The 27,693-nt window shown below is 42.3% G+C and overlaps 2 protein-coding genes across 9 annotated transcripts in view; one reads left to right on the top strand and one right to left on the bottom strand.

Annotated features, from left to right (window-relative positions):
- Positions 1–27,693, top strand: part of shtn1 (shootin 1) — a 177,509-nt gene that overhangs the window by 149,557 nt on the left and 259 nt on the right. The window contains exons 17-20 of one of the 2 annotated variants that reach the window (XR_012051258.1): positions 25,090–25,147; positions 25,838–25,920; positions 26,125–26,336; positions 26,623–26,782. The gene's annotated coding sequence lies outside the window, so the exon portion shown is untranslated. Of the gene's footprint in view, positions 1–3,838; positions 3,979–25,089; positions 25,148–25,837; positions 25,921–26,124; positions 26,337–26,622; positions 26,783–27,693 lie in introns of those variants that run through there. The other variant, XM_061964012.1, reaches the window with a different exon arrangement.
- eno4 (enolase 4) overlaps positions 11,440–27,693 on the bottom strand; it is a 147,547-nt gene continuing 131,293 nt past the window's right edge. For 6 of the 7 annotated variants that reach the window (XM_061963998.1, XM_061963981.1, XM_061963953.1 and 3 more), the window contains one exon: positions 11,440–12,185. In XM_061963998.1, coding sequence (XP_061819982.1) covers positions 12,118–12,185 — 68 coding nt within the window. In that variant the 3' untranslated portion in view covers positions 11,440–12,117. Of the gene's footprint in view, positions 12,186–24,320; positions 24,415–27,693 lie in introns of all 7 variants that reach the window. The other variant, XM_061963972.1, reaches the window with a different exon arrangement.

Raw genomic sequence — 27,693 nt, forward strand, 5'->3', positions numbered from 1 at the left:
GGGCTATATAAATAAACATTGATTGATAAATAAACATTGAATGTACAACAAGCTGGATGAGCTTCGGGTCAACCTAAAGAGCTGCTTTGAATACCGGGAAACCAACATCATGGTGTTCACCGAGACGTGGCTTCACCAAGGCGTCCCGTATTCTCTGCTTGACCTGGATGGATTCTCACTCGTACGAGCTGACCGCTCTGACGCTTCCGGGAAGAGAAAAGGGGGTGGAGTCGGCGTGTACGTGAGTGACAAGTGGTGTAAACAGCTCACTGTGAAAAAAACCATATGCAGCCCCGACGTAGAACTGCTGTGTTTATCAATGAGACCTCACTACCTGCCTAGGGAGTTTGGCAACATCATCATAGCCGCTGTTTATGTCCCACCCAGCGGCAATGCAGGCAGAGCTGCTGCGAGCATAGCAGAGTGCGCACATGAACAGCTGCAGCGCACACCCGGAGCTCCTGTTTTCTTTTTGGGTGACTTTAACCATTGTAAACTGGAGAATTTGTAAAATGTGACACAAGAAATGATAAGATTATAGATAAATGTTACGGCAATATAAAGGGGGGATACTCAGCAAAACCAAAGCCCCCCCTTTCTAACTCGGATCACAACACCATACATCTAATACCCACATGTAAATCTGTTTTTAAATCAATTAAACCTGAGTATAAGACAATTAATGTGTGGTCAGACGATGCTATTGAGACACTGAAGGGGTGTTTCATGTGCACAGACTGGTCCCTGTTCCATGCACTAGGACTAGATGAGGCTACAGTAACTATAACGGACTACATTGAGTTTTGTGTTGGCAATGTGGTACCCAAGAAAAACATTGTAGTCTATCCCAATAACAAACCCTATGTAACAAAAGAAATAAAAGACTGCATAAATAGGAAAAAGCAGGCCTTTAGAAGTAAAGACAGAGCAGGCTGTCAGTTGTCCAAAAAGAACTCAAACAACTTCTCACTAATGCAAGAGAACAACATAGGCAAACAATGGAACATAATCTCCAAATGTCAAATACAAAAAAACTTTGGAACACAATGAAATCAGTCACTAATATGAACCCTGCAAAGAAACAAATCATCACCATGGATGAGCAGCAAAAATCAAATGAGCTAAATGACTTTTATTTGAGATTCGACCGTCAAAACTTCTCTCAGGAGCGTGACAGTGTTTTGCAGTCCTTGTCAGACACTGATGACACCTGCTGCCTGGAAGTCGACCCGACCAGCATCCGCCGTCTCTTTACGTACGGGCAAGGCTGCAGGCCCTGACGGCCTCCCAGCCTTTTTGCTCAAAAGCTGTGCAGAGGAACTAACTACAGCATGGTGTCCAATATTCCAACAGTCACTTAACACTCCACTGTTCCAGCTCTGTGGAAGAAGTCAATTATAACTCCAGTGCCTAAAAAGCCCGGTGTCACAGTAAACAACGACTTTCGTCCCGTAGCTCTCACATCGATTGTTATGAAATGTTTTGAAAAATTTGTTGTGTCACTGCTCATGAAGGATGTCAAGCCAAATTTAGATGTGTACCAGTTTGCGTACAAGCAGGAATGCAGTACTGATGATGCAATCCTTTGCACCTTGCATTTTATCTCCAAGCACCTTGAAAACACAAAAGCTTATGCTAGAATTTTATTTGTTGATTTCAGCTCAGCTTTTAATACAGTGCAAATTCACATACTCTTGGAGAAGCTCAAAGACATGGGTGTAAACTCCACCTTGATAAAATGGTTCCACTCTTTTTTAACAAACAGAACACAGCAAGTGAAGGTCAACAGAACACTGTCAGACACCAAACACTGCAACACAGGCGTCCCACAGGGTTGCGTTGTATCACCAACACTATTTACATTGTACACCAATGATTGTAGGACTGTGCACCCTAACAATTATATGGTGAAATTTGCGGACGATACCGTGCTCCTAAGCCTTCTACACAAGGATACGGACCCCTCTGTGTACCAAGACGAGATAGACCTATTTATTAGGTGGTGTGACACTAACCATCTTATTTTAAATGTGACCAAGACACAGGAAATGGTTTTGGATCCGAGGAAAGTGACTGACCATGAGCCAGTGGTCATCAAAAATCAGGAAATCACCCAGGTATCCTCATATAAATATTTAGGGGTTCATATTGATAATCTTCTCTGCTGGAAGACACATATTGACAAACTGTGCAATAGACTGCAACAGAGGCTATATTTTTTGCGAAGATTAAGATTGTACGGCGTAAGCAGCCACATCATGATGATTTTCTACCGTGCCATTGTAGAGAGCATCATTAGATACGGGATCACCTCATGGTTTGGCAACCTAACCGTTAAGCTAAAAAGCAAACTGGCCGGCATGTATAAAACGGCAATGAAAATCGTAGGGAGGAAAGAATATGAGCCTATACAGAGCATCTATGAGCAGGCAGTTAGGAAAAAAGCTAAGAAAATTATTTCCAACTCACAACACCCACTCTTTCCTGAATATGGAACCCTGCCATCAGGGAGAAGACTCCGGGTCCCACTATGCAAATCTAACCGCCTTAAATTATCATTTGTCCCAGCCTCCATTAAGCTGACCAACAATGTGTATAAAAAAAAAAAATAGAATTTTAATACATAGGTTAGCACTTTTTTAGCACATAGCAAACAGCACACAGCACTTTATCCATGAGCTCTAGTGCAATGCACATTGGTACTTTATCTCCATACTGTAGATTTTATGCCTACATCAAAGTGCCACCTATGTCTATCAAGCTCCATGTTCTGATGTTTAAATGTTAGTTGTATGGTTGTGGTTGTGTCTGTGCTTGTGTTTTTGTTCTGTTGTTTTTGGGTATGTTAAGAAAGCAATGATGCACTGTGCCCAAGACAAATTTCCCCGCGGGGACAATAAAGTTGAACCTTGAACCTTGAACCTTGAACAATTCTTCTCAACAAAAGAGGAGAAATATAACCTTAGAGGAAAATCTAATTTAAAACATTTGTATGCCCATACAAATGTTTTAAATTTGATTTATTTGGATGCGCATAGGCAGCATGATGGGACAGGGGTTAGTGCATGTGCCTCACAATACGATGGTCCTGAGTTCGATCCCGGGCTCGAACTTTCTGTGTGGAATTTGCATGTTCTCCCCGTGGGTTCTCTCCGGGTACTCAGGCTTCCTTCCACCTCCAAAGCACCTGCACCTGGGGATAGGTTGATTGGGAACACTAAATTGGCCCTAGTGTGTAAATGTGAGTGTGAATGTTGTCTATCTGTGCTGGCCCTGTGATGAGGTGGCGACTTGTCTAGGATGTACCCCGCTTTCTGCCCGAATGCAGCTGAGATAGGCTCCAGCACCCCCCGCAACCTCGAAAGGTACAAGTGGTTGAAACTGGATGGATGGGGATGGATGGATGGATGTATGCGCATACCACACCTAAAACCTTTAGCATATCAATATATGGAATTTTAATATGGAATGGATTAAGCAAACAACTCAAACAAAGCACCAATATGATCCAGAGACTGATTAAACTACAAGTGTTCACAAAGTACAAAGAACAATTATGATGAACATCTTAAACCTTTTTTTTTTAGATAATGATTATTTATGTATTCTATATTTGTTTACTTACTATGGTATATTATGTATTTATTATTTATATATTCACTGTTCTGTTACAAACAGAGAACAATGAAATGGGATAAAATTGCTATGATATGAAAAGGGGTAGGATTAAATAAGCTTTGCTTCTTCCTACTCCTTTTCGGACGTGCTGTAATGAAACAACTGAAACTGAACTGTCATTTGCTAATTGTTTCTCCCTTATGGTTTGGCAATTAAACAGGAGACTGGTGCCAGGGGAGATAAGGCCCAGAGGTGGAGCAGGAAGCTCTCTCTTGCTCTCTCTCCCTCAAATCACCAGCCGAGCATTGCACACCTGCCTACGCTGCCAAAACTCTCCGTATTGGCGACTATCTAATTTGTAGTGGCAATTCTTCTGTTAAATAAACTGTTCTTTTGAACCAGTTCATAGCGTCTGTCCTTTATGTTACGCATCCGTTTTAAGACCAGACAAACGGCAGAGGATTGTAACAGGCCGTTAAATCTTTTTTAAAGAGATTTTGTATGGAGCCATCATTTAGAATCGATACTTGATGATTTTTGATGTATTAATGTTATCTAACTTGGCTCAGATATCATATTGATCAGTTTGACAGGAGGAAACAATGTCATCACATTTTGTCATGAAAGATATTTGATGACGATGTCTGGTGACTTGGGGCAACTAATGCTTGTGTGCCATGAACCTTGTTGCCTAGGAACAATTTTCAATACAAATATGTGCTGGAAAGCTGCTTAATACGAAATTACAAATTTCAAATTCTAATTCTACACCCACAGGATGTTGAATTGGAAATACAAGAAGTGGAACACTAAAATTACACACAAATTTCCTTAATTTAGAGCGATTGGACAAAGTAAAGCATTTTGGGAAATGAAGTATTTTGTAAGTGTGGAAGGTAAACATCAATAAGTTTGATACTATTTGACATAGCTCTGATAAAAAATACAATCAAAAGAACATTCTAATGACGGGAAGATTCTTGTACTGTGCTGTAGGTGAGTTTGGGTGAGCAAATAAAGTGCTCCTTTTCTCCTGTGTCATAACTTCCCCTGAGCTCATTGTAAACACAATCATGGCATTGTGTGGGACTTCTTCACTGTTTCAGAGTGAAGAACGCCAGCATCCCGACCACAATGTTTTGAAAGCATGAGAGGTCGCCTGCTACCAAAGTAGCTGCCCCAATGACAGCCGCAAAGAAAGGTGTGCACAAACTACACTTAAATCTATATTTCAAAACATTATAGATTTAAATTAATTATCGATATTGGTTTTGAGGAGCAAGAAGCTACCGGTATAGGTTTGATAAACATGTTGCGTCCCTACTTTTTTCTTTTTAATTTGAAAATGTCCAAAGACATGCCCCTTGATTGGGCGGAGGGGGGGCGGGGGGAATCAAACAGTTGTTGGTGCCTAAAGACTTGGTGTCCTGAGTTCTCTTTTTAGCTCATACTCACCAGATTGGTGCACATCTGGCTGTCCAAAAAACATATGACAGAGTGCTGGGGAGATTTTATTGGCCAGGGGAGAAGAGGGCTGTGGAGGACTTCTGTTGAACCTGTCCAGAGTGTCAGAAGGTTACACACCGCCCCACTGTCCGTAACCCTCTCATTCCCCTGCCTATCATTGAGGTCCCATTCTCCCAAGTGGCACTGGATGTGGTCGGACCTCTTCCCAAGTCAGCCCGAGGCCATAAGTTATTTCTGGTGATTATGGACTACACCACTCGCTTCCCCAAAGCCATTCCCCTTTATTCCCACAGCTCGAGCAGTAGCTTGAGAACTGTTCCTGCTCTTTAGCCGGGTGGGCATCGCCAAATAAGTATTGACAAACCAGTGCACATGCTTCATGTCTTAAGTCGTCAAAGTGTTGTGTTGAAAGTGAAGCAGCTACGGACGTCAGTGTACCAGCTCCAGACAGACGATCTCATGAGAAGGTTCAACGTGGCATTGAAAAAGATGCTGAGAAAGGTGGTTGACGTAGATGGAAATAATTGGGACCCGCTCATTGCTGCTCTTTGCTGTAAGAGAAGTTCCCCAGGCATCCACTGGCTTCCCACTATTTGAGCTCCTCTATGGGAGAGCCCCGAGGCCTTCGCGACCTGGCAACGGAAGCCTGGGAGAGCCAGCTGTCACCTCACCGCGTCGAGCAGATGTAGGCACAACCTCTGGTGCGACAACACATGGAGAAGGCTCAAGCCGAGCAGGCTCGCACCTACAATCAAGGAACACAGATTCAGGCGCTCCAACCAGGTGAGAAGGTCCTGGTGTTGGTTCCAGCGCATGAGTGTATGTTCCTGTATGAGTGGAAAAGATGGGTCCTGTCAATTTCAAGGGGAGACGGCCAGGCCGGCCAAAAGGTCTGGCCATCAGATATATCGTATACATCTGCTGAAGAAATGGCATGCTTAGGAAACAGCCCCCGTTCCTGCCTTCTAACCACCCTCTCTCCAAAGACAGAGCCACCAGTAGGCATAGGAACTGAACTGTCTCCCACACTGCACAGGACTTAAAGGAGCCTATAGGTCGTAGCAGAGACATTTTCTCAGAGCTGCCTTGCCGCACCCATGTGATCGCCCATGACATCGACACCAAGCCAGGTGTGGTAATAAGACAGAGACCATATCGCATACTGGAGGCCCGTCGGAAGGCGGTACAAGAGGAAGTGAGGAAAATGTTGGAGCTCTGGATCATTGAAGAGTCCCATAGCCCTTGTTCGAGCCCCATCGTTATTGTCTCAAAACCAGATGGCACTCATAGATTTTGTAACGATTTCAGGAAACTGAACGAGGTCTCCCTGTTTGACGGCAAGAGTAGATGAGTAGATGAGCTGATCGAACGACTAGACCCGGCTTGCTTTATCAGCACACTCGATCTCATGAAGGGATATTGGCAGGTTCCCCTGACACCAAGAGCTCGTTCGAAGACAGCCTTCTCCACCCGACGGGTCCAGCCACGTTTCAAAGGATGATGGATCGCATCCTCCGACCTTCTGCCAATACGCCGCGGCCTATTTGGATGACATCATCATCCACAGTAGCTCATGGGAGCTTCATCTACGCCATCTGTGGTAATGGGAGCACTCAGGCAAGCGGGGCTGATAGCATATCCAACCAAAGAAGTGCAGTTTGGGGCTCCAGGACACAAATTACCTGGGCTACACTATAGGACAGGGGTGCGTCAAACCACAGATGTGAAAGGTGGAGAGGATCCAGCACAAGGAAGCAGGTGGAATCCTTCCTAGGGTTAGTGTCTTATTATCAAAAGTTTATTAATGACTTTTCTACGGTTGCATCCCATGACAAGCGTCACGTGAGGTGGATGAAGGAGCCAGAGGAAGTCTCTTAGACAGGCTCTGTGTGAAGAGCTGGTGTCCCCTGACTTCACCAGACCATTTCTCTTTCAGACAGATGCCTCAGGAACTGGAATCGGGGCGGTCCTGGCCCAAGTGATTGACGGGTATGAGCATCCAGTGCTGTATATCAATGCCAGGGTCACAAAATGGTTTCAATGACCAGCGTCTTATCATATATATATATATATATATATATATATATATATATATATATATATATATATATATATATATATATATAAAACCTAGTGGTCACAATAATTTATGAAGTTAAGATTATGCCGCAGTAAGTTGAATGATGTTGACACGTTGGTTACTGGATACTTTGTACCCCGTTTCCATATGAGTTGGGAAATTGTGTTAGATGTAAATATAAATGGAATACAATGATTTGCAAATCCTTTTCAACCAATATTCAGTTGAATATGCTACAACGACAACATATTTGATGTTCAAACTGATTAACTTTTTTTTTTTTTTTGCAAATAATCATTAACTTTAGAATGTGATGCCAGCAACATGTGACAAAGAAGTTGGGAAAGGTGGCAATAAATACTGATAAAGTTGAGGAATGCTCATCAAACACTTATTTGGAACATCCCACAGGTGTGCAGGCTAATTGGGAACAGGTGGGTGCCATGATTGGGTATAAAAACAGCTTCCCAAAAAATGCTCAGTCTTTCACAAGAAAGGATGGGGCGAGGTACACCCCTTTGTCCACAACTGTGTGAGCAAATAGTCAAACAGTTTAAGAACAGCGTTTCTCAAAGGGCAATTGCAAGAAATTTAGGGATTTCAACATCTATGGTCCATAATATCATCAAAAGGTTCAGAGAATCTAGAGAAATCACTCCACGTAAGCGGCATGGCCGGAAACCAACATTGAATGACCGTGACATTCGATCCCTCAGACGGCACTGTATCAAAAACCGACATCAAGCTCTAAAGGATATCACCACATGGGCTCAGGAACACTTCAGAAAACCACTGTCACTAAATACAGTTCGTGGCTACATCTGTAAGTGCAAGTTAAAGCTCTACTATGCAAAGCGAAAGCCATTTATCAACAACATCCAAAAACGCAGCCGGCTTCTCTGGGCCCGAGATCATCTAAGATGGACTCATGCAAAGTGTTCTGTGGTCTGACGAGTCCACATTTCAAATTGTTTTTGGAAATATTCGACATCGTGTCATCCGGACCAAAGGGGAAGCGAACCATCCAGACTGTTATTGACGCAAAGTTCAAAAGCCAGCATCTGTGATGGTATGGGGTGCATCAGTGCCCAAGGCATGGGTAACTTACACATCTGTGAAGGCACCATTAATGCTGAAAGGTACATACAGGTTTTGGAACAACATATGCTGCCATCTAAGCGCCGTCTTTTTCATGGACGCCCCTGCTTATTTCAGCAAGAAATAAGAAAGCCACATTCAGCACGTGTTACTATTGTGTGGCTTCGTAAAAAAAGAATGCGGGTACTTTCCTGGCCCGCCCATCGAAAATGTGTGGCGCATTATGAAGCGTAAAATACGACAGCGGAGACCCCGGACTGTTGTAACGACTGAAGCTCTACATAAAACAAGAATGGGAAAGAATTCCACTTTCAAAGCTTCAACAATTAGTTTCCTCAGTTCCCAATCGTTTGAGTATTGTTAAAAGAAAAGATGATGTAACACAGTGGTGAACATGCCCTTTCCCAACTACTTTGGCAGGTGTTGCAGCCATGAAATTCTAAGTTAATTATTATTTACAAAAAAAAAATAAAGTTTATGAGTTTGAACATAAAACATCTTGTCTTTGTAGTGCATTCTATTGAATATGGGTTGAAAAGGATTTGCAAATCATTGTATTCCGTTTATATTTACATCCAACACAATTTCCCAACTCATATGGAAACGGGGTTTGTAATACGCGTCTGCCTTGGAGAAGCGTATTATAGTCATATGCAACTATCATTATTTGATATTTGTTTATATTGACAAATGTGCTGTTTTAGATTGCAATATTGTTTAATTAAGGACATTTATTGCATATGTTCAGCTTGTGTGCTATTGTGTAATGAGCTGTAGTGTAGCTCCTATCTCCTAGTTCATGGTTATCTTTTTATAAATGACTTGACTAAAATATAAGAAAAGACCAGCCTTGTGTGCTTATAAGATTTAGATGTTAACTGGCTGTCCAGTTTTGCACAAGTAATCATCATCGGCGGTCACTCGAACGAGTATGACGATCCTCCTGGTAGGGGGGTATCCCTTTATGGAGGATGCCAGTGTGTGACTTTGTTTAACGTGGGGAGACGGGTGCACAGACAGTCACCACACGATCCTTGACAGATCCGGGTCAGGGTCCAGTGGCATGGAGTCCAAGATGACTGGGGACCCTTTTCTGCTGCAGCCTTCATCCGCCATCCCAGCCGTTGTGACGCTCCATAGGGTTTACAGTCATCCTCCGCCTGTTCCACCGTTGAGGTCTTGGGTTGTTATTTCCCCATAACTGGGCCCACATGGATGTGGGGGTGCCTTCTTCCTCCATCGCAGCCGTTGTGGTGGTTCATACATCTACCGTCTTCCGCCTGCTCCGCCGTTGAGGTCTTCAACATATCCCTGGCTAGGGGGCAGTCAGGTACTAGGTAACAGTTGTAAAAGGGCTAACCTCCTAGTGCCCCAAGACCCCATAGAGGAGCCTCCACTGCCAGATACACTTTAACGTCATGCCCAGGACACGCACAAGTAAACACACTGCAGGACTGCATCCGTTGAAGATTATATCTCACATTTTACACATATCACATACAGTACTTGTTTCTTTTTTTCTTTTGCTGACCAATATCAGATATTATTGTTGGAATTAAACAGTATGCATGGAACATGAAACATTAAAGCAAAAAGTAAATCACTTATTAGTTTTTCTTGTAGTTTACCAAACTCAAATCAACGTTTTGTTGCTACCAGGATCATCAAGTATGCTCCAAACCTTTTCTCCTGACACCTGCCTAATTCCTCACTCACTTTCTTATACAAAAGCATGAAATGTGATCGGCATCCATGATAAACTGAGTCCGTCACACGTACATGTTCGCTAATTCAAGTTTAAGGATTCACTTAACACTGAGGTGCAAAATCCAGCCTGTGGGAAGAATACATGTTTTTTTAAATACATGTTTTTTAATACATGTACATGTATACTGTACACACAGAATTTGTTTACATCTTATGAAAAACATCTGAATTTAGACTTATAGTGCATCCAGGAAGTATTGACAGTATTTTACTTTTTCCACAGTTTGTTATGTTACAGCATTATTCCAAAATGGAATACTGTAAATTATTTTTGTCCTCAAAACTCTACACACACATGACAATCTGAGAATGTTTTGGGTTTTTTTAAACTAAAAAAATCACATATAAATAAGTATTCAAAGTTTGCTCCATACTTTGTTGATGTACCTTTGGCAGCAATTAGAGACTGAAGTATTTTTGAATTCGATGCCACACGATTGGCACACCTATTGGCACACCTATCTTTTGTCTTTGCAGCACCTCTCAAGCTCCATCAGGTTGGATAGGAAGCATTGATTTTCATTCAGGATGTCTCTGTACATTGCTGCATTCATTTTAGTCTAGTAGTCAGAACTCATAACAGCATTCTTCTGTGGAGAAAGGACAACTTTCCAGAAGGACAACCAATCAATCAAGCCTGTGTGGTAGAGTGGCCAGTCTCAAGCCATTTTATAGTAAACAGTTTGCCAAAATACACCTGAAAGACTCTCAGACCATGAGAAATAAAATTATCTGGTCTGAACTCTTTGGCGTGAATGACAGGCATCATGTTTGGAGGAAACCCGGCACTGTTCATCACCAGGCTAATACCATCCCTACAGTGAAGCATGGTGGTGGCATCATGCTGTGGGGATGTTTTTTCAGCGGCAGAAACTGGGAAACTAGTCAGGATAGAGAGAAATATGAATGCAGCAATTTACTGAGACATCCTGCATGAAAACCAACACTTCCCATCCAATTTGATGGAGCTTGAGAGGTGCTGCAAAGAGGCAATGTGCAAAACTGCCCAAAGATAGGTGAACCAACATTGTGGCATCGTATTAAAAAATACTTTAGGCTGTAATTGTTGCCAAAGGTGTATCAACAAAGTATTGAGCAAAGGTTCTGTATACTTATGTACATGTTATATTTTTATTTTAATACATTTGCAAAGTAAATAAAACAGGTTTTTTTCACATTGTCATTATGGGATATGTATTGTCTGTAGAATTTTGAGGACAAAAATGAATGTATTCCATTTTGGAATAAGGCTGTAACACAACAAAATTTGGAAAAAGTGAAGCACTGTGAATATTTCCCGGATGCACTGTAACTTCTCATTTATAAATATACTGAGTCAGTGTAAAAAGACTGGAAGTGATTAAAAACATGTGATCCCCATGAAGCCTATTTGTAAAAATAAATTCAACTCACATTCAAGTTTTTATTAGTAAAAGTACAAGCCAATAACATTTGTACACACCTTAAAAATGTATTGACAGGAAGTTGTACTTTATGGATTCATCACATGGAAAGCATCATTGTTTTCGAGGGAAACACCAACAATGGACTAACATGAAAAATTGCACTTCTTTCATAAGAAAGAAAGTTATAAAGTGAAAAGAGTAGGTAAACAAGATTCATTATCATAGACACTCTTTTTTGTCTTCATGTCTGCTGACTTTTCACAGAAGAAGAATAACATTTGCACTTCAGCTAGCTGAAGTGCAAATGTTATTTCACTTCTACATTTCTTGACACGATAACGGAAATACAGCTTTTTTTTTTTTTTTCAAAAGAAGTTGTCTTTACATGCCATTTTTTTTCTCATGGTCGACTTGAAACATTACGTTTTGATTCCATTTTACATTTGATTGCCTGACATTATGACAGTTTTTTTTTTGTTCAAGACATGCTTGGCAAAGTTACAAGAAAGTACGTCACAGGTTTTACATGACACAACTCTACATGTCTATAGATAAGTAGGAAGGAGCAAAGGTACATCGTATTTCTATGCCTTCATCTTCTATACAGTATAAAGGATGCGTACTTGCGACAGTAACAGTATTAATGGTAGTTATATGAAGGACGGTAGAATAAAGGTGATGTTACTCCTCTACTGTTTCAACCTGTACTCTTTCAATAAAGAGTGGCGGGGGATGATTCTCCTTGGTGACTGGATAAGACAAAGACAAAGAACAAAGTAAAAAATACTGTAATCTTCTCTGATACTTACCATAGTGTAACCATTAGGGCTGTTAATCTTTGGGCACCCCATGATTCGATTCGATTCCAAGTTGTAATGTTCGATTCAGAACGATTCTTGATTCAAAACGGTTCTTGATTCAAAATCAATCCTTTTTTAATAACATTTGGTGCGATTTAAAAAATTAAATACCATTTTTGATTTGTTTGAATAGATTAAGAATCGTTACAGGTACTATTCGCGATTCATTTGATTTTTTTGGACACTCCAAGTAACCATAACCTAAAAATAGCACAGGTTTTCAACAAAAATTAGAAATCAAATACTGTGTTGATGTTTTACTTAATTTATACCACACACTTAAAAGTAGACACAAGATGGCAGTAAAAGCACATACTCATAGCTAATTGTCTAATCAGTGTTGTTTTAATTCATTACAACTGATAATAGTATTAATTCAATACAGTTATACAAATCCCCCCACCAAAGGCTTACTTATTGTTTGCGGTCTGCTCTGTCGTCCACAAGTTGAGGACATTCTCTGTGTATGTTTTACACTTGAAAAATGTTTGTCATCTTAAACCTTCATTTATGTTCCAACACATTAACCCCCACACATTTAGAGCATTTGTGAACTGTTGAGAGTGATCTATAGCTGTATTTTTGTTGGTAAATAAATACATTGAGATTATCATCAGACTTCTACATCTGTGGCATTTAAAGGCTGCCTCTTTGCTAGGTAAGCATTGCAAATGAAAATATGTTCTTAATTGTTGTACCCTGAATAAATAAATGTTAAATTTATAAATACATGTAAACTAGGAAGTTTTTGACCATATTATTTGCCAAAGGAGTTTACTTCTGTTATCTTTATCGGAGTGTATGGCCCTCCTTCTGCTGACGAAGCTGTTGCTTGTGACACCATTCATGCCGCTGTTGCTAAGCAACAGACCAAACATCCCGATGCCCCCATTCTCATTTCGAGTGACTTTAATCATGTTTCTTTGGACTCTGTTTTACCCACTTTCCATAAATATGTGCACTGTGCAACACGGGAAAATAAAACTCTGGACCTACTTTATGCTAATTCAAAAGATGTATACAGAGCCACTGCCCTGCCCCCCTGGGACGGTCTGATCACAATCTGGTGCTTTTAACACCTCATTATGTTCCTGCTGTGAGGAGGCAGCCTGTCTCAACAAAATCAGTGCAGAGGAGAAACCAGGAGGCATGGATTGCCTTACAGGACTGCTTTGAGACTACAGACTGGGAAGTACTCTGTAAACCGGGAAGACAGCATCGCAGACTGCATCACAGACTACATCAATTTCTGTGAGGACTCCATCATCCCTACGAAAACTGTACATTGTTACCCAAATAACAAGCCCTGGATCACCAGCCAGCTAAAGGTGCTGCTGAATAAAGAGAAGCTAGCCTTCAGATCTGGTGATCGGGACGAGTTGAGGAGGATTCAGTGGCAGCTTAAAGTTCAGCTGCAAGAAGGGAAAAATGCCGACAGGAGGAAGCTAGAGGCTAAACTCCAACAGAACAACACTCGTGATGTGTGGAAAGGCATGAAAGCCAGGCTTCATCAACAAAGCCAAACTGCTGGATGGGGGTGTAGATAGAGCCAAAGAGCTGAATTTGTTTTTCAATAGATTTAGCAATGCATCCCTTACTGGCCCTCCCCCCACTACTCCTGTTCTCACACCTCCCCTGAATTTCAATACACTAACTCCTTCTCTTTTACCTGCCACCACTGTTTCTTTTCCCTCACTGAGAAAGCAGCCCGGTGTGTCTGACACCTGGACATGTAAGACGACAGCTGGAGAGAGTCAATCCAGCCAAGTCAGCAGGCCCTGACCGAGTCAACCCCTGGGTCCTGAAGACGTGCTCTGCTCAGCTAACTGAGATCCTGCACTTCATCTTCAACCTGAGTCTGAAGCTAGAACAGATACCAGTGCTATGGAAAACATCCTGCATAGTGCCGGTGCCCAAGAAACCCATCCCATCGGGCTTGAACGACTTCAGACCTGTTGCCCTGACGTCCCAGGTCATGAAGGTCCTCGAGAGACTTGTGCTGAATCAGCCGAGACCCCTGGTGGCTCCTTCCCTGGATCCTCTACAGTTTGCATATCAGCCCCATGTAGGAGTATATTATGCTGTTATCTACCTGCTGCATCATGCTCACTCTCACCTGAATGGTGGGAATAGCACTGTGAGGATCATGTCCTTTGATTTCTCCAGCGCCTTTAACACCATTTAGCCAATTCTGATGAGTGACAAGTTGCTCAGGATGAGTGTCAGTTCATCCATTGTCTCCTGGATCACTGATTACTTGTCTGACAGGCCCCAGTTTGTGCGACTGGGGAGCTCCCTGTCGGATACTGTGGTCAGTGGTGTAGGTGCTCCACAGGGGACCGTCCTGTCTCCTTTCCTGTTCACCCTGTACAACTCAGACTTTCATTACAGTTCCAGGTCCTGCCACCTGCAGAAATACTCTGGTGTCTCTGCTGTGGTCGGGTGTATCAGAGAGGGACAGGAATTGGAGTACAGGACACTGATCGCTGACTTTGTGGGGTGGTCTCAGGCGAACCATCTGGTCCTTAATGTGGACAAGACCAAGGAGCTGGTCATTGACTTCAGGAAGAGAATGACCCCGATGGAGCCCATCCAGATCCAGGGCCGGGAGGTGGCAGTAGTGGGGCAGTATAAGTACCTGGGAGTCCATTTGAACAGCAGACTGGACTGGAAGGACAACTGCAAAGCTGTTTACAAGAAGGGCATGAGCAGACTCTTTTTCCTGAGGAAGCTTAGGTCCTTTATTTTGTGCAGCAAGCTGTTGGAGATATTTTATCAGTCTGCCGTGGCCAGTGCCCTGTACTTTGCAGTGGTTTGTTGGGGGAGCAGCACCAGCAAAAGGGACTCAAAACGGATTGATAAACTGATCCGGAAAGCCGGCCGAACTATTGGCACGCAGTTGGAGGCGTTTGTGTCAGTGAGGGACAGGAGGACTCTGGACAAACTGCTGGCCATCATGGACAATCCTGCCCACCCACTCCACTTGACAATTGAGGGACAGCGCAGTTATACTGCAACAGGCTCCTTCAGCTTCCTTCCCGCACTGCGATTCAAGAACTCCTTCATTCCGCACTCCATTCAGCTGTGTAATCACTCGTCATACAGCAATATATGACATCTGCCTATTACCCAACACCTTCTATGTCAGCTACTTCTCTTTGTTTCTAATGTCTATTTTCTATTTTTGGCTGGATCTACTCTCTATTTTATGCTGCTGCTGTCACATATACTATAATATTGTACATGGTAATTGTTATATATTGTATATATGTTATAGACATAATATAATATATCTGTATATATAATATAATGTACACATATTATGTATATATTCATACATATGTTATATTTTATATCGCTATATTTAGTCTATTTATACTTGCATTGTCCTTTCCATCCTTACACTTTTCATGGATTGGTTGAATTTGCATTAATTGGAGGGAAATGCAAATTCAACCAATCCATGCAAATTAAGCGCAACTTTGTCCAATGTCACAATTTCCCCACACAGTTTGGCCAATCAGCATCATAGACTTAGACTTAGACAAATTTTAATGATCCACAAGGGAAATTGTTCAACACAGTAGCTCAGTTACAATGATGAAAAGTGTAAGGATGGAAAGGACAATGCAGGTATAAATAGACTAAATATAGCGATATAAAATATAACATATATATGAATATATACATAATATGTGTACATTATATTATATATACAGATATATTATATTATGTCTATAACATATATACAATATATAACAATTACCATGTACAATATTACAACAACACCATAAAAAGCAACATGTTGCATACGCTTTCCTTATTTATGAAGGTAATATTGTAGCAAAATTATTGGCAAACGTGTATCTCAATCTGTGCGCGTGTAATCCAATTCATATGCGTGTGTACTAATTTGTGTGTCAGTATATCAATCCAAGTGTGTGACTCAAATCCGCGTATGTGTGTTTAACGTTGTCTGTCTGTCCATAATCAGAAAGAACCCCTCAATAGGCTGTTTACTTACACGTGACTTTTACGACACTTCTGCCACGTAAAATTTGAGCGCGCGTGTAGCGATGTAGTACCCCTTTGCGTTGTGCTTTTCCCCAAAAGACGACACCCAGCCTTTCTTCCGGCTCAAACATGGTTTATTCTGGTGAAAACAATCATAGTGAGTCTCCAATCAGCCTTCTCTATACATTTTAAACCGTCACATGGAAGAGAGCAGACTGACTAACACATTAACACACGATAAAAAAACACACAATACCTGGTAAAAACAATCATAGTGAGTCTCCAATCAGCCTTCTCTATACATTTTAAACCGTCACATGGAAGAGAGCAGACTGACTAACACATTAACACACGATAAAAAAACACACAATACCTGGTAAAAACAATCATAGTGAGTCTCCAATCAGCCTTCTCTATACATTCTAAACCTGCACAGAAATAAATCAAAACAAAACTTAACATAAATGTGTCTCCTTTATGCCTACAGCAACACAGCTAGCCTGCTAATAAGATAGCTGCAAGCTATCACGCTAATTCACGGGCAACCTACCGTCACATGGAAGAGAGCATACTGACTACACATAGGGGCTAAAGCCTGGAAGTCTGCCGGGACATGTGACGTTCAGTGACCATAAAAAAATATAGGAAATTATAGTACTAAACTTAGAATAATAAAATTTGCAAAATAAAGAGTCACATTACATAATGTGTAAATGTAATACATTAGATAAGATGACATTAAAATAAAATGACATTAGAATAAGAAGAGTCATAAGACAATAAGCAATTGAGATCATAAATTACCTCTGTTACACGCGCATCCACAATTGTGAGCGTGTAATACAACTTGTGTACGTGCATTCAGAAGCGCATGCGTGTAATTCAATCTGTGCACGCACATCTATTGTCTGTGAGAAGCAGACAATAGATGTCTATTGTCTGCTAAAGTCACGTGTAAGCAGATAGGCTGTCTACTTACATGTGACTTTTGCAACACTTCTGCCATGTACAATTTGAACAAGCGCATCTAGATTTGTGAGCGTGTAATACAACCCGTGCGCTAGCATTCAGAAGTGCGTGCGTGTAATACATATCTATCATCTGTGAAAAGCAGGAACTATGAAGGGCCGTTAGGGATATTATTCAGAATTAACTCTTACGTACACTACTGAAATGCTCTCACATAAACAACTGAAATGTTTTTCTCTCACACACACTACTGAAACACTGTTATACACACTACTGAAATGGTCTCACATAAACAACTGAAATTGATTCCTCATACACATAAAACTGACACACTCTAATACACACTACTGAAAAACTTTTATACACACTACTAAAATGCTCTCACATAAACAACTGAAATGCTTTTCTCTTAAACACACTACTGAAACACTCTTATACACACTACTGAAATGCTATCAGATATACAACTGAAATCTTTTTCTCACACACACTACTGAAACACTCTCATACACTACTAAAACACTCTTATACACACTACTGAAACACTCTTACGTACACTTCTGAAATGCTCTCACATAAACAACCTAAATCTTTTTCTCACACACACTACTGAAACACTCTTATACACACTACTGCATGAGAGAAAAACATGTCAGTTGTGTTTATGAGAGTGTTTCAGTAGGGTGTATGAGAGAAAAACATTTTAGTTGTTTATGTAAGAGCATTTCAGTACACTACTGAAATGCCCCATTTTAGTTGTTTATGTGAGAGCATTTCAGTACACGACTGAAATAACATAATAATAATAAAGTTTTTTTTATTAAATGTGCTTTTTGTGTGCTACAGTTTGTATGTGTAAAGTTAAAGTTAAGTTAAAGTACCAATGATTGTCACACACACTCTAGGTGTAATGAAATTTGTCCTCTGCATTTGACCCATCCCCTTGATCACCCCCTGGGAGGTGAGGGGAGCAGTGGGCAGCAGCGGCGCCGCGCCCGGGAATCATTTTTGGTGATTTAACCCCCAATTCCAACCCTTGATGCTGAGTGCCAAGCAGGGAAGAATGCTGGTATGAGCTTTTAAACATAACCCGTTAACTGCTGCCAATCAAATGGTGAATAAGATACTCTTTAGGGTTCATATGTTTGTAAATCTGACTGTGATGAAGTCAGTGCCTCAACAGCCATGAACCTCACCGCACGTCACTGCAATATACTGTTTAGTACTTACAATATACTGTTTAATACTTACAACATACTGTTTAGTACTTACAATATACTGTTTAGTACTTACAATATACTGTTTAGTACTTACAATACACTGTTTGAGTTCAAAGAAAGGGTTTTGTTTTTACAGGGTAAATGTCATTAAAAACTTGAGTATGCTGTCAAACTGCTGTGTCTACTAGGAGTATTACATAATCTATCCATCCATTTTCGACTGCTTGTCCAGTTCGGGGTCTTATTCATAAATACAATGTTATGTCATGCAAACCAAATAGTTTTTCATTTTATTATCCATCCATCCATTTCCTACCGCTTGTCCCTCTCAGGGACATAATAAAAATATTACATCAAAGAAAAAACAATATGTAATGTGTAATATGATGCTTTTATTTGATTTTTGTTTTATACTTTTAACTGCTATTCCTTACGTTTCTTGTTTTTTGTTAGTGTTGTTTAAATATATTGTTTAATGATTGAAAATGATGACGAAAATAATTTGTAAATACTTAATTTGAAAATGTTTAATATCAAATATCTTTGTTATGGAAATAGCATTAAAGAAAAATGCACCATTCTAGTCATTGCTGTTGGATGGCCTTTTGTCTTCCTCCAAACAGTGAAGTACATATAATTTTGCTAAGTTTGCAGCACACTACTCCATTGATAGCAGAAAACACAATCTGCCCACGCATGCGTGTAGACTACGTCACTTCTGGAACTTAAACATTTTACGACGGAGTCTGCTACATCATGTTCTGTGTTATTTTAATGTTTTGTATAAAACTATAGCTTACCAAGGAGTAAAAGGGAACAATAATATAAAAATTAACAGAATGTACTTTTAAAAAAGGGAGTATTATCGCCACATTTTAAAACACTTTTATTTTTCTGTCATCGCAATAAATGACGCACGGCGGCACCACTCACTCATCGCATACTTCTTTTTAAACAACACATTTTAACAAAAATCTATCTGTGGTGTAACAAAAACTTGACTTTTAAATGATCAGTATTGTGAATTGATGTGTTTAAAGTAATAGTAAAAAATATTTATTTGCTATTTAACGATGCTGTACGGTTTCAAAATAAATACTGTATTCTTAAGTAACATTTGTTTTGTATGTAATCTTTTATATGTTATTGTTATTCAAATAATGATTACAAAAGCGAAAACCATGATAACTGGTATGACGGGCATGATCATAATTGCGTAAAACACTTTGACGGAAGTGACGTTGTCATTGTGCACGCATGGACTGATCGTGTATTCCGGTAACGATGGAATATGGTGCACTTCTTGCTTCATCCACAACGTATGTTCATATGATATTCTTCATTTTTCAGATTCAAGCTTTATTTTTTAAAGTGAGAGGCAATGAAGAGAATGTTTTCAGTTTTTTTTTACTAGTGTTCTGCACTGCATTGAGAGGCTGCAAAAAGAGGACTCTGATAACTTCCATCAGGAGAGGCTTTATCGAGAGCTTAAAGAGCACACTCTAACTTTATCTGCATTTCTTGATGTGTGTGATGATGCGGATGTCCGGAATGTTTTCACAATGTGCTGCATGAACATGAGGTCAGACAGAGAGCCACTGAAGTGACTCCAAATTTGGCACCTTCAACACCCTTGATTGGCCACCTAGGGCGGCCCAGATCCAGCATAACCACTGAACACATTTCTCACTGTGTCCATCGCTATATCATGGCAAATAGCAAATAATACTACTGAAATGCTCTCACATAAACAACTGAAATATTTTTCTCACACACACACTACTGTAACACTCTTATACACACTACTGAAATGCTCTCACATGAACAACTGAAATATTTTTCTCACACACACATACACTACTGAAACACTCTTATACACACTACTGAAATGCTCTCACATGAACAACTGAAATATTTTTCTCACACACACACTACTGTAACACTCTTATACACACTACTGAAATGCTCTCACATGAACAACTGAAATATTTTTCTCACACACACATACACTACTGAAACACTCTTATACACACTACTGAAATGCTCTCACATGAACAACTAAAATGTTTTTCTCTCACACACCCTACTGAAACACTCTCATAAACACAACTGAAATGTTTTTTCTCTCACGCACACACACACACACACACACACACACACACACACACACACACACACACACACACACACAAACACACACACAAACGGAATTATTTTTCACTAGTATGTATAAACGGATTTCACTTGTGTGTGTGTGAGAGCTTTTTACACGTGCGTGTGAGAGACAACAATTTCAGTAGTATGTGTGCAAGGATTTCAGTTATGTGTATGAGAGCATTTCACCAGTGTGTATAAGTGAGGTTGCATTCCGGTTCTGGTCACCAATAATGCCCGCCCCTTTTTTTTAAAGCCAAGTTTTTTGTGAACAAAATGTCTGCCTAACTGCCGACAAGTAGCTTAACCGAGGCAGGAGCTCTACTTCATAATTTGACGCGGAGATTATAAGAACACTTTCAATGCAACAATGGTCGGGCTGCAGCCGTCGGTTGCACCTGCATGCCGCGACATGATATTGTTATTCAAATGATTACAAAAGTGAAAACCATGTTAACTGCCCACACAGCAGAAGACTCCTATGCGGATCCGCCTTCAAGTCGCCCAACCCGCGTTACTGTCACATTCGTTTTGGCTCCGCCTAGAGGATCCGCTCCGCCTCTGAAAATTGTACGGTCAGACAGCGGATCCTGAGCGGACCCGTGTCTGATTCGCGTACACGGACGCGGAAAACTAAACCGGCGTGCGCCGCCTAGAGTATAGGCTCCGCCTACACGGATACTGAGCAACCAATGTCTGCACCCGTGGACGTGGACGCGCCTACTGGTGTGTACGCGCATGAGCCAAGATCGATCATTTGTGGACTTTCTTTGCTGGAACACGAACGTAAGTATAGATTTATTGCTAGATTCACAGTAAAGATCGGCCTTTGTGTGTCAGGAATTGTAGGTGACGAACCCCAAGATGCAGAGAAGGCGGAAGGCATTGTGCAAGAAAACATGATTTAATTAAACACTAAGGCAAAACAACAAACGAAAGGGTAACAACAAAAGGCGCGCACAAGGCGGAGAACAAACTTGGTTATTAACTAAAATAGCACAGAGGCTAACTTTGGACAAGGAACAAAAACACTTACTGTGACACGAAGGAACTAGGACATGAGCAGAGTGAAACAAAAGTAGACAGAGCTACATCGACAAGTTTTAAGACAGGTAGTAATGAAAATGACAATGACAATGATCCAGCACTGACTGGAGGGGAAGGCAGGTTTAAATAGCAGCTGGCTGATTGACACCAGGTGTGGCCAGGTGCCAATCAGCCACAGCTGAGGGGACACAGCACTCAGGGAGACAAGTAGGAAATAAAGACAAAATAAAAGCGCTGGACAGAAAACTAAGACAAACGCAGAGAAAAAACTAACACATGCAAACTGTCAGGGACAAGCCTGACAGTAGCCCCCCTTCCTATAACGGATACCAGACGTTCTAGAACCCCCCCTCGCCCCAAAAAAGTCCAAAGTCACGGGAGGGTGGAGGGAGGACAAGGAGGTGGGCCACCAGGCTAAGTGTCCCCGCAACCAGCGGGGAAGAGTTAGGTGGCGACGGCGAGTTGAACGCCGCCGCAATTGGCGAGGCGGCTCGTCCGCCGGTGTGGGAGAACCCACCGGAGACGATGGTGGCGCCCTCTGCTGGCCCACCGGAGACAATGGTGGTGGCGCCCTCTGCTGGCCCACCGGGGACGATGGTGGTGGCGCCCTCTGCTGGCCCACCGGGGACGATGGTGGTGGCGCCCTCTGCTGGCCCACCGGGGACGATGGTGGTGGCGCCCTCTGCTGGCCCACCGGGGACGATGGTGGTGGCGCCCTCTGCTGGCCCACCGGGGACGATGGTGGTGGCGCCCTCTGCTGGCCCACCGAGGAGGATGGTGGTGGCGCCCTCTGCTGGCCCACCGGGGAGGATGGTGGTGGCGCCCTCTGCTGGCCCACCGGAGAGGATGGTGGTGGCGCCCTCTGCTGGCCCACCGGAGTGCATGGTGGCGGCGTCTGCTGGCCCACCGGAGAAGAGGATGGTGGCGCCCTCTGCTGCTGGCCCACCGGAGAAGAGGATGGTGGCGCCCTCTGCTGCTGGCCCACCGGAGAAGAGGATGGTGGCGCCCTCTGCTGCTGGCCCACCGGAGAGGATGGTGGCGCCCTCTGCTGCTGGCCCACCGGAGAGGAGGATGGTGGCGCCCTCTGCTGCTGGCCCACCGGAGAGGAGGATGGTGGCGCCCTCTGCTGCTGGCCCACCGGAGAGGATGGTGGTGCCGTAGGTTGTAGACCCACCGGAGTACATGGTGGCGTCTGCCGGCCCACCGGAGTGCATGGTGGCGTCTGCCGGCCCACCGGAGTGCATGGTGGCGTCTGCCGGCCCACCGGAGTGCATGGTGGCGTCTGCCGGTCCACCGGAGTGCATGGCGGCGTCTGCCGGTCCACCGGAGTGCATGGCGGCGTCTGCCGGTCCACCGGAGTGCATGGTGGCGTCTGCCGGCCCACCGGAGTGCATGGTGGCGTCTACCGGCCCACCGGAGTGCATGGTGGCGTCTGCCGGCCCACCGGAGTGCATGGTGACGCCTTAGGTTGCAGACCCACCGGAGATGATGGTGGCGTCTGCCGGCCCACCAGAAATGATGGTGGCGTTTGTTGCAGACCCACTTGAGATGAAGGCGCCGTCTATTGCAAACCCACTGGGGCGAGAAGTAGCTGTGCCTCCCTAGCTGCACAGCCACTCATAGCCCCCCCCCCCCTCAAGGGACGGATCCCAGACGTCCCCCGAGAAGCCAACATAGGACAGGGATGGGTGGGAGGGATTGCAAAACGAGGCAAAGCTTTTTTTTGGATTCGGCCATCAATGATAACGCTTTGTTAAGCCTCTCCGCCAAGGAAATCTCCGCGAGGTTCGTACTAGGCTGGATCATTATGTCAGGAATTGTAGGTGACGAACCCCAAGATGCAGAGAAGGCGGAAGGCATTGTGCAAGAAAACATGATTTAATTAAACACTAAGGCAAAACAACAAACGAAAGGGTAACAACAAAAGGCGCGCACAAGGCGGAGAACAAACTTGGTTATTAACTAAAATAGCACAGAGGCTAACTTTGGACAAGGAACAAAAACACTTACTGTGACACGAAGAAACTAGGACATGAGCAGAGTGAAACAAAAGTAGACAGACAGAGACAAGTTTTAAGACAGGTAGTAATGAAAATGACAATGACAATGATCCAGCACTGACTGGAGGGGAAGGCAGGTTTAAATAGCAGCTGGCTGATTGACACCAGGTGTGGCCAGGTGCCAATCAGTCACAGCTGAGGGGACACAGCACTCAGGGAGACAAGTAGGAAATAAAGACAAAATAAAAGCGCTGGGCAGAAAACTAAGACAAACGCAGAGAAAAAACTAACACATGCAAACTGTCAGGGACAGGCCTGACATTGTGTTTCCATCATCAGTTATATATGATTGTAATGACGTTGTTTGATATTAGGACTAGCAGTAAAACTTTATATTCTGTAAAAAAAGGCTATTTTGGAATAGCAATGTTTTCATCCAATCGCAGCCAGGACCTTGGCCATAGGCTCGGCCAATCAATGACTTGCAGGCTGATGGACTGGCGAATGACAGGAGAGGAGGGGCGGGACAAGGAGAGAGAGGGAAAACACAAAGGGACGAAGATGGCGGCGTCGTCCTCGTTAGGGAGGGAAAATTTGTTTTACTCAAGTATATGACTAACCGTCGTCAATGTGGGAGTCTCGTCACGTCAGAGAAGGACGACGCCAGCCTGTTGACTGCTGCAGTATGGACGTGTTTGTGGCTAACTTTATATTCTGTAAAAAAAAAAGCAATTTTATTTAAAATGGAATAGCAATTTCGGCAGAATATGTTATGGTAGTTAAGTAAAGTTTATTTGTTGTTTATTTTTCTTGATGCGACGCTCGGAACTGGTAAGTCACGTTTTTTATGTCTCATCTCCTTTTATTTTTTTATAAACTTTTTGGTTGTCGCTTTTAAAGTATTCTATAAGAATGCACACTGTCTTGTGACTTGTTGATAAGCATGCGGGTTAAATCCCGGTTAGGGGTGTTAAATTGTTGTAAAAAACAGACTTCATATGCTAAATGCTGCCGCTAGCACTAAGCTAACCACGTGGATTAGCTTAATGGTAGCTAGCGGCAGATATTACGGTGTTTCTGGTCTGGTGAGTTTGCGCACGGGCCAAAAACTCCGCTGCTGCTGTGGACTGTGTGAAAAGGTGAATAAATCCTCCACGACTCAACTCCTGTGTGTGCATCACTATAAAAGACACAACGCAGAACAGTGACTGTTACATGTATAATGTAAAGTGTCTATCTGCAATCTTTATAATTAAAATGAATGAATTAGAAATTATTTTAATCACTGTTTACATCAGTTCAGACAACTAATGTATTTTGCGCCTGTTCATAATTTCTTATGCGACTGTATGGAACTTGGTCCCATCTTCTATTTTGTGTGTTTTGCAGCATCATCTACTGCCTGGATTTTTGCCTACAACTGCTCCTGCTGCGTTCGCTTAATCAAGTAAGATACTTTCTGGTTTGTTAAAATGTAACGTTGCTTACACATTTTTCTAGCAGCTCTTGGCCTATTCAGGGGGCCGAATCAAGAAATGCACCCACAATTTAACGTTGCCCTATATCTTGTCTAGTTTGTAGCAATGAAACAGACAACACCACCATTTAACAATGTATTTATTTAAATATAACATTAGAAACAACGATCAATGATAAACTTTACTGTATTTTCTTGTCTTTTAGCGCAAACATGAATAGAAAGACTGTGCCTGTCTCTTTATCAACCTTAAGACAAAGGACCTGTGTAGATGTTCAAAAAAGGCTTCATCATTGTGGTATGCAAATTCATAAATTTCTTGTTTAAAAATAACGTCATAGTTGCTTCTCTTTCTGCTTGGAATAACCTATTCTGTCTATGTTCTGACCAGGTCTCTTGTAAGAAAGAGACCTGATACATCATCATCAATAATAATAATATTCTGTTCAGCTCTACAGCTAATTTGAAACTCATGTTAATTTTAACATATTCAATTTTATACAACTACAAAGACGCATTAAAAATAATGCAAAAATATCGAAACGGCTGCAACACCTCAGACCTGCAATCTGAGGCAGAGAATGAGGTTGAGCTGCCAGAAAAAAAGAACAGGTAGCTAGTGTAAGTGTGTTCTGTCTTGTTTTTGTCATGTTTCTACAGTAATAGGAAAGAGCCTGGATCCAGCCTGGCCTACAGGCCAACATAGCGAAGGGGAAGAATGGCCGACAACATTTCCTGCTCTGGTGAGCAATAACTGACAAATACCGGCTGGTCATTCTGTGCCACAGATTTTGGAAAAAATTCAAATTCACAACCAATCACATATTTTCTTCAAACTTTGTCAATAACTTTTGTCATTAACTAAGGTCAATAGCTAATGTCAGGATTATGAGTAATGAGGATAAACACTGAAACATGATACATTTTATACTGCTGTTTGTCAACAGTGGCTGAGGTCCAGATCCTTAGCCTGCTGGAAACTATTAAACACACCCAAGACCAGCTGATGGCGAAGGTCAACTTCTTAACCAGCAGGTTGACCATTACCCCGGGGCCAGAAGTTGAAATGCCGGCCAATATCCAGTTTCCACTGGAACAGTTGGAGGCAGTGGAGGCAATTTTGAATGAACCATCAAATGGCCCAGCTCGACAAAGAGTGGTGCCATTAGGATTATTGATTGTCCATGATTATGCAAATATTCTATTGAATCAGCCCTGACAACCAGGCCTGTCCTTACCCTCCCAGTGGTAAGATTATGTCAGTGAGCCACAATCTGCCTGGTTTGACATCGTGTGTAAAGGTAGCATAGGTCCATGAGCCAAGAGAACAGGTTCTGTTTTTTTTACATTTCTGGACGCTTTGAACAGGAACAAAAACATTTTAAATGCAACTTAAGCTTAAAAATGTTTATGTGTTTGTTTAAAGAGATGTCTTTGCCTTTTAGATTTCTTCTTTGGCCACCATTGGAGGCCAGGATGTGAAGCGGGTGACCTGGAACATCCTGGGCAGGATGTTCACAGATGACGTTTCAGATCAGATCAATTGGAAGGGTGTCAACAACAAAAAGGCCTTTAGCAGAATGGCAACAAAGACCTTGCTTTTCAGTAAGTATATAATTCAAAGAAATATTACATACGTTCAAAGTCAATAGTGGGGGGAGCCTTAAAAATCGTAGCAACCATCATACCTGTAGCTGCTCCCAAACTTATTCTCTTGGTCAGATTAACGTAACGCTTCAACTGATGTTTGTCGACTTGAATAATGAATGCGTTTCTTCGCATTCATTATTATTGTTTAAAGAAAGAAACCGTCTACATGGCAGCTTTGTGTGATTAGAATAACCATTGCTACATTTTCTTGTTACATTTCACCTGTTTGCTCTTTAAATACCACTTTTAATGTTATTTATTTTTTTCAATCGTATTTTTAAAATGTGCCGTGGGCCCGTTAAAAAATGACCTGCGGGCCGCAAATGGCTCCCGGGCCGTACTTTGGACACCCCTGGCCTACACGAATACAAACATAGAATGATAGTACAAATATAATAAGAAAACAATGTCAACTTCCCAAAGTTGGGTTATGGATATTTATTTATGCCCCACGCCGCCGTCATCCAACAGAATCAAACAAACATGACAAAACCACACAGATTTATCCACATACAGTACTCTGATCAAAGAACCAAATAATGATATTGTTTGAACATTTTGGATTGTTTATTTTTCAAATGTAATCTCCTTAATACCTAGAGCCAGATGAGGTGGTTCGGGCATCTGGTCAGGATGCCACCCGAACGCCTCCCTAGGGAGATGTTTCGGGCACGTCCGACCGGTAGGAGGCCACGGGGAAGACCCAGGACACGTTGGGAAGACTATCTCTCCCGGCTGTCCTGGGAACGTCTCGGGATCCCCCAGGAGGAGCTGGACGAAGTGGCTGGGGAGAGGGAAGTCTGGGCTTCCCTGCTTAGGCTGCTGCCCCCGCGACCCGACCTCGGATAAGCGGAAGAAGATGGATG

This window comes from Nerophis lumbriciformis, linkage group LG02 (assembly GCF_033978685.3).
Source record: "Nerophis lumbriciformis linkage group LG02, RoL_Nlum_v2.1, whole genome shotgun sequence".
Lineage (NCBI taxonomy): Eukaryota > Metazoa > Chordata > Actinopteri > Syngnathiformes > Syngnathidae > Nerophis > Nerophis lumbriciformis.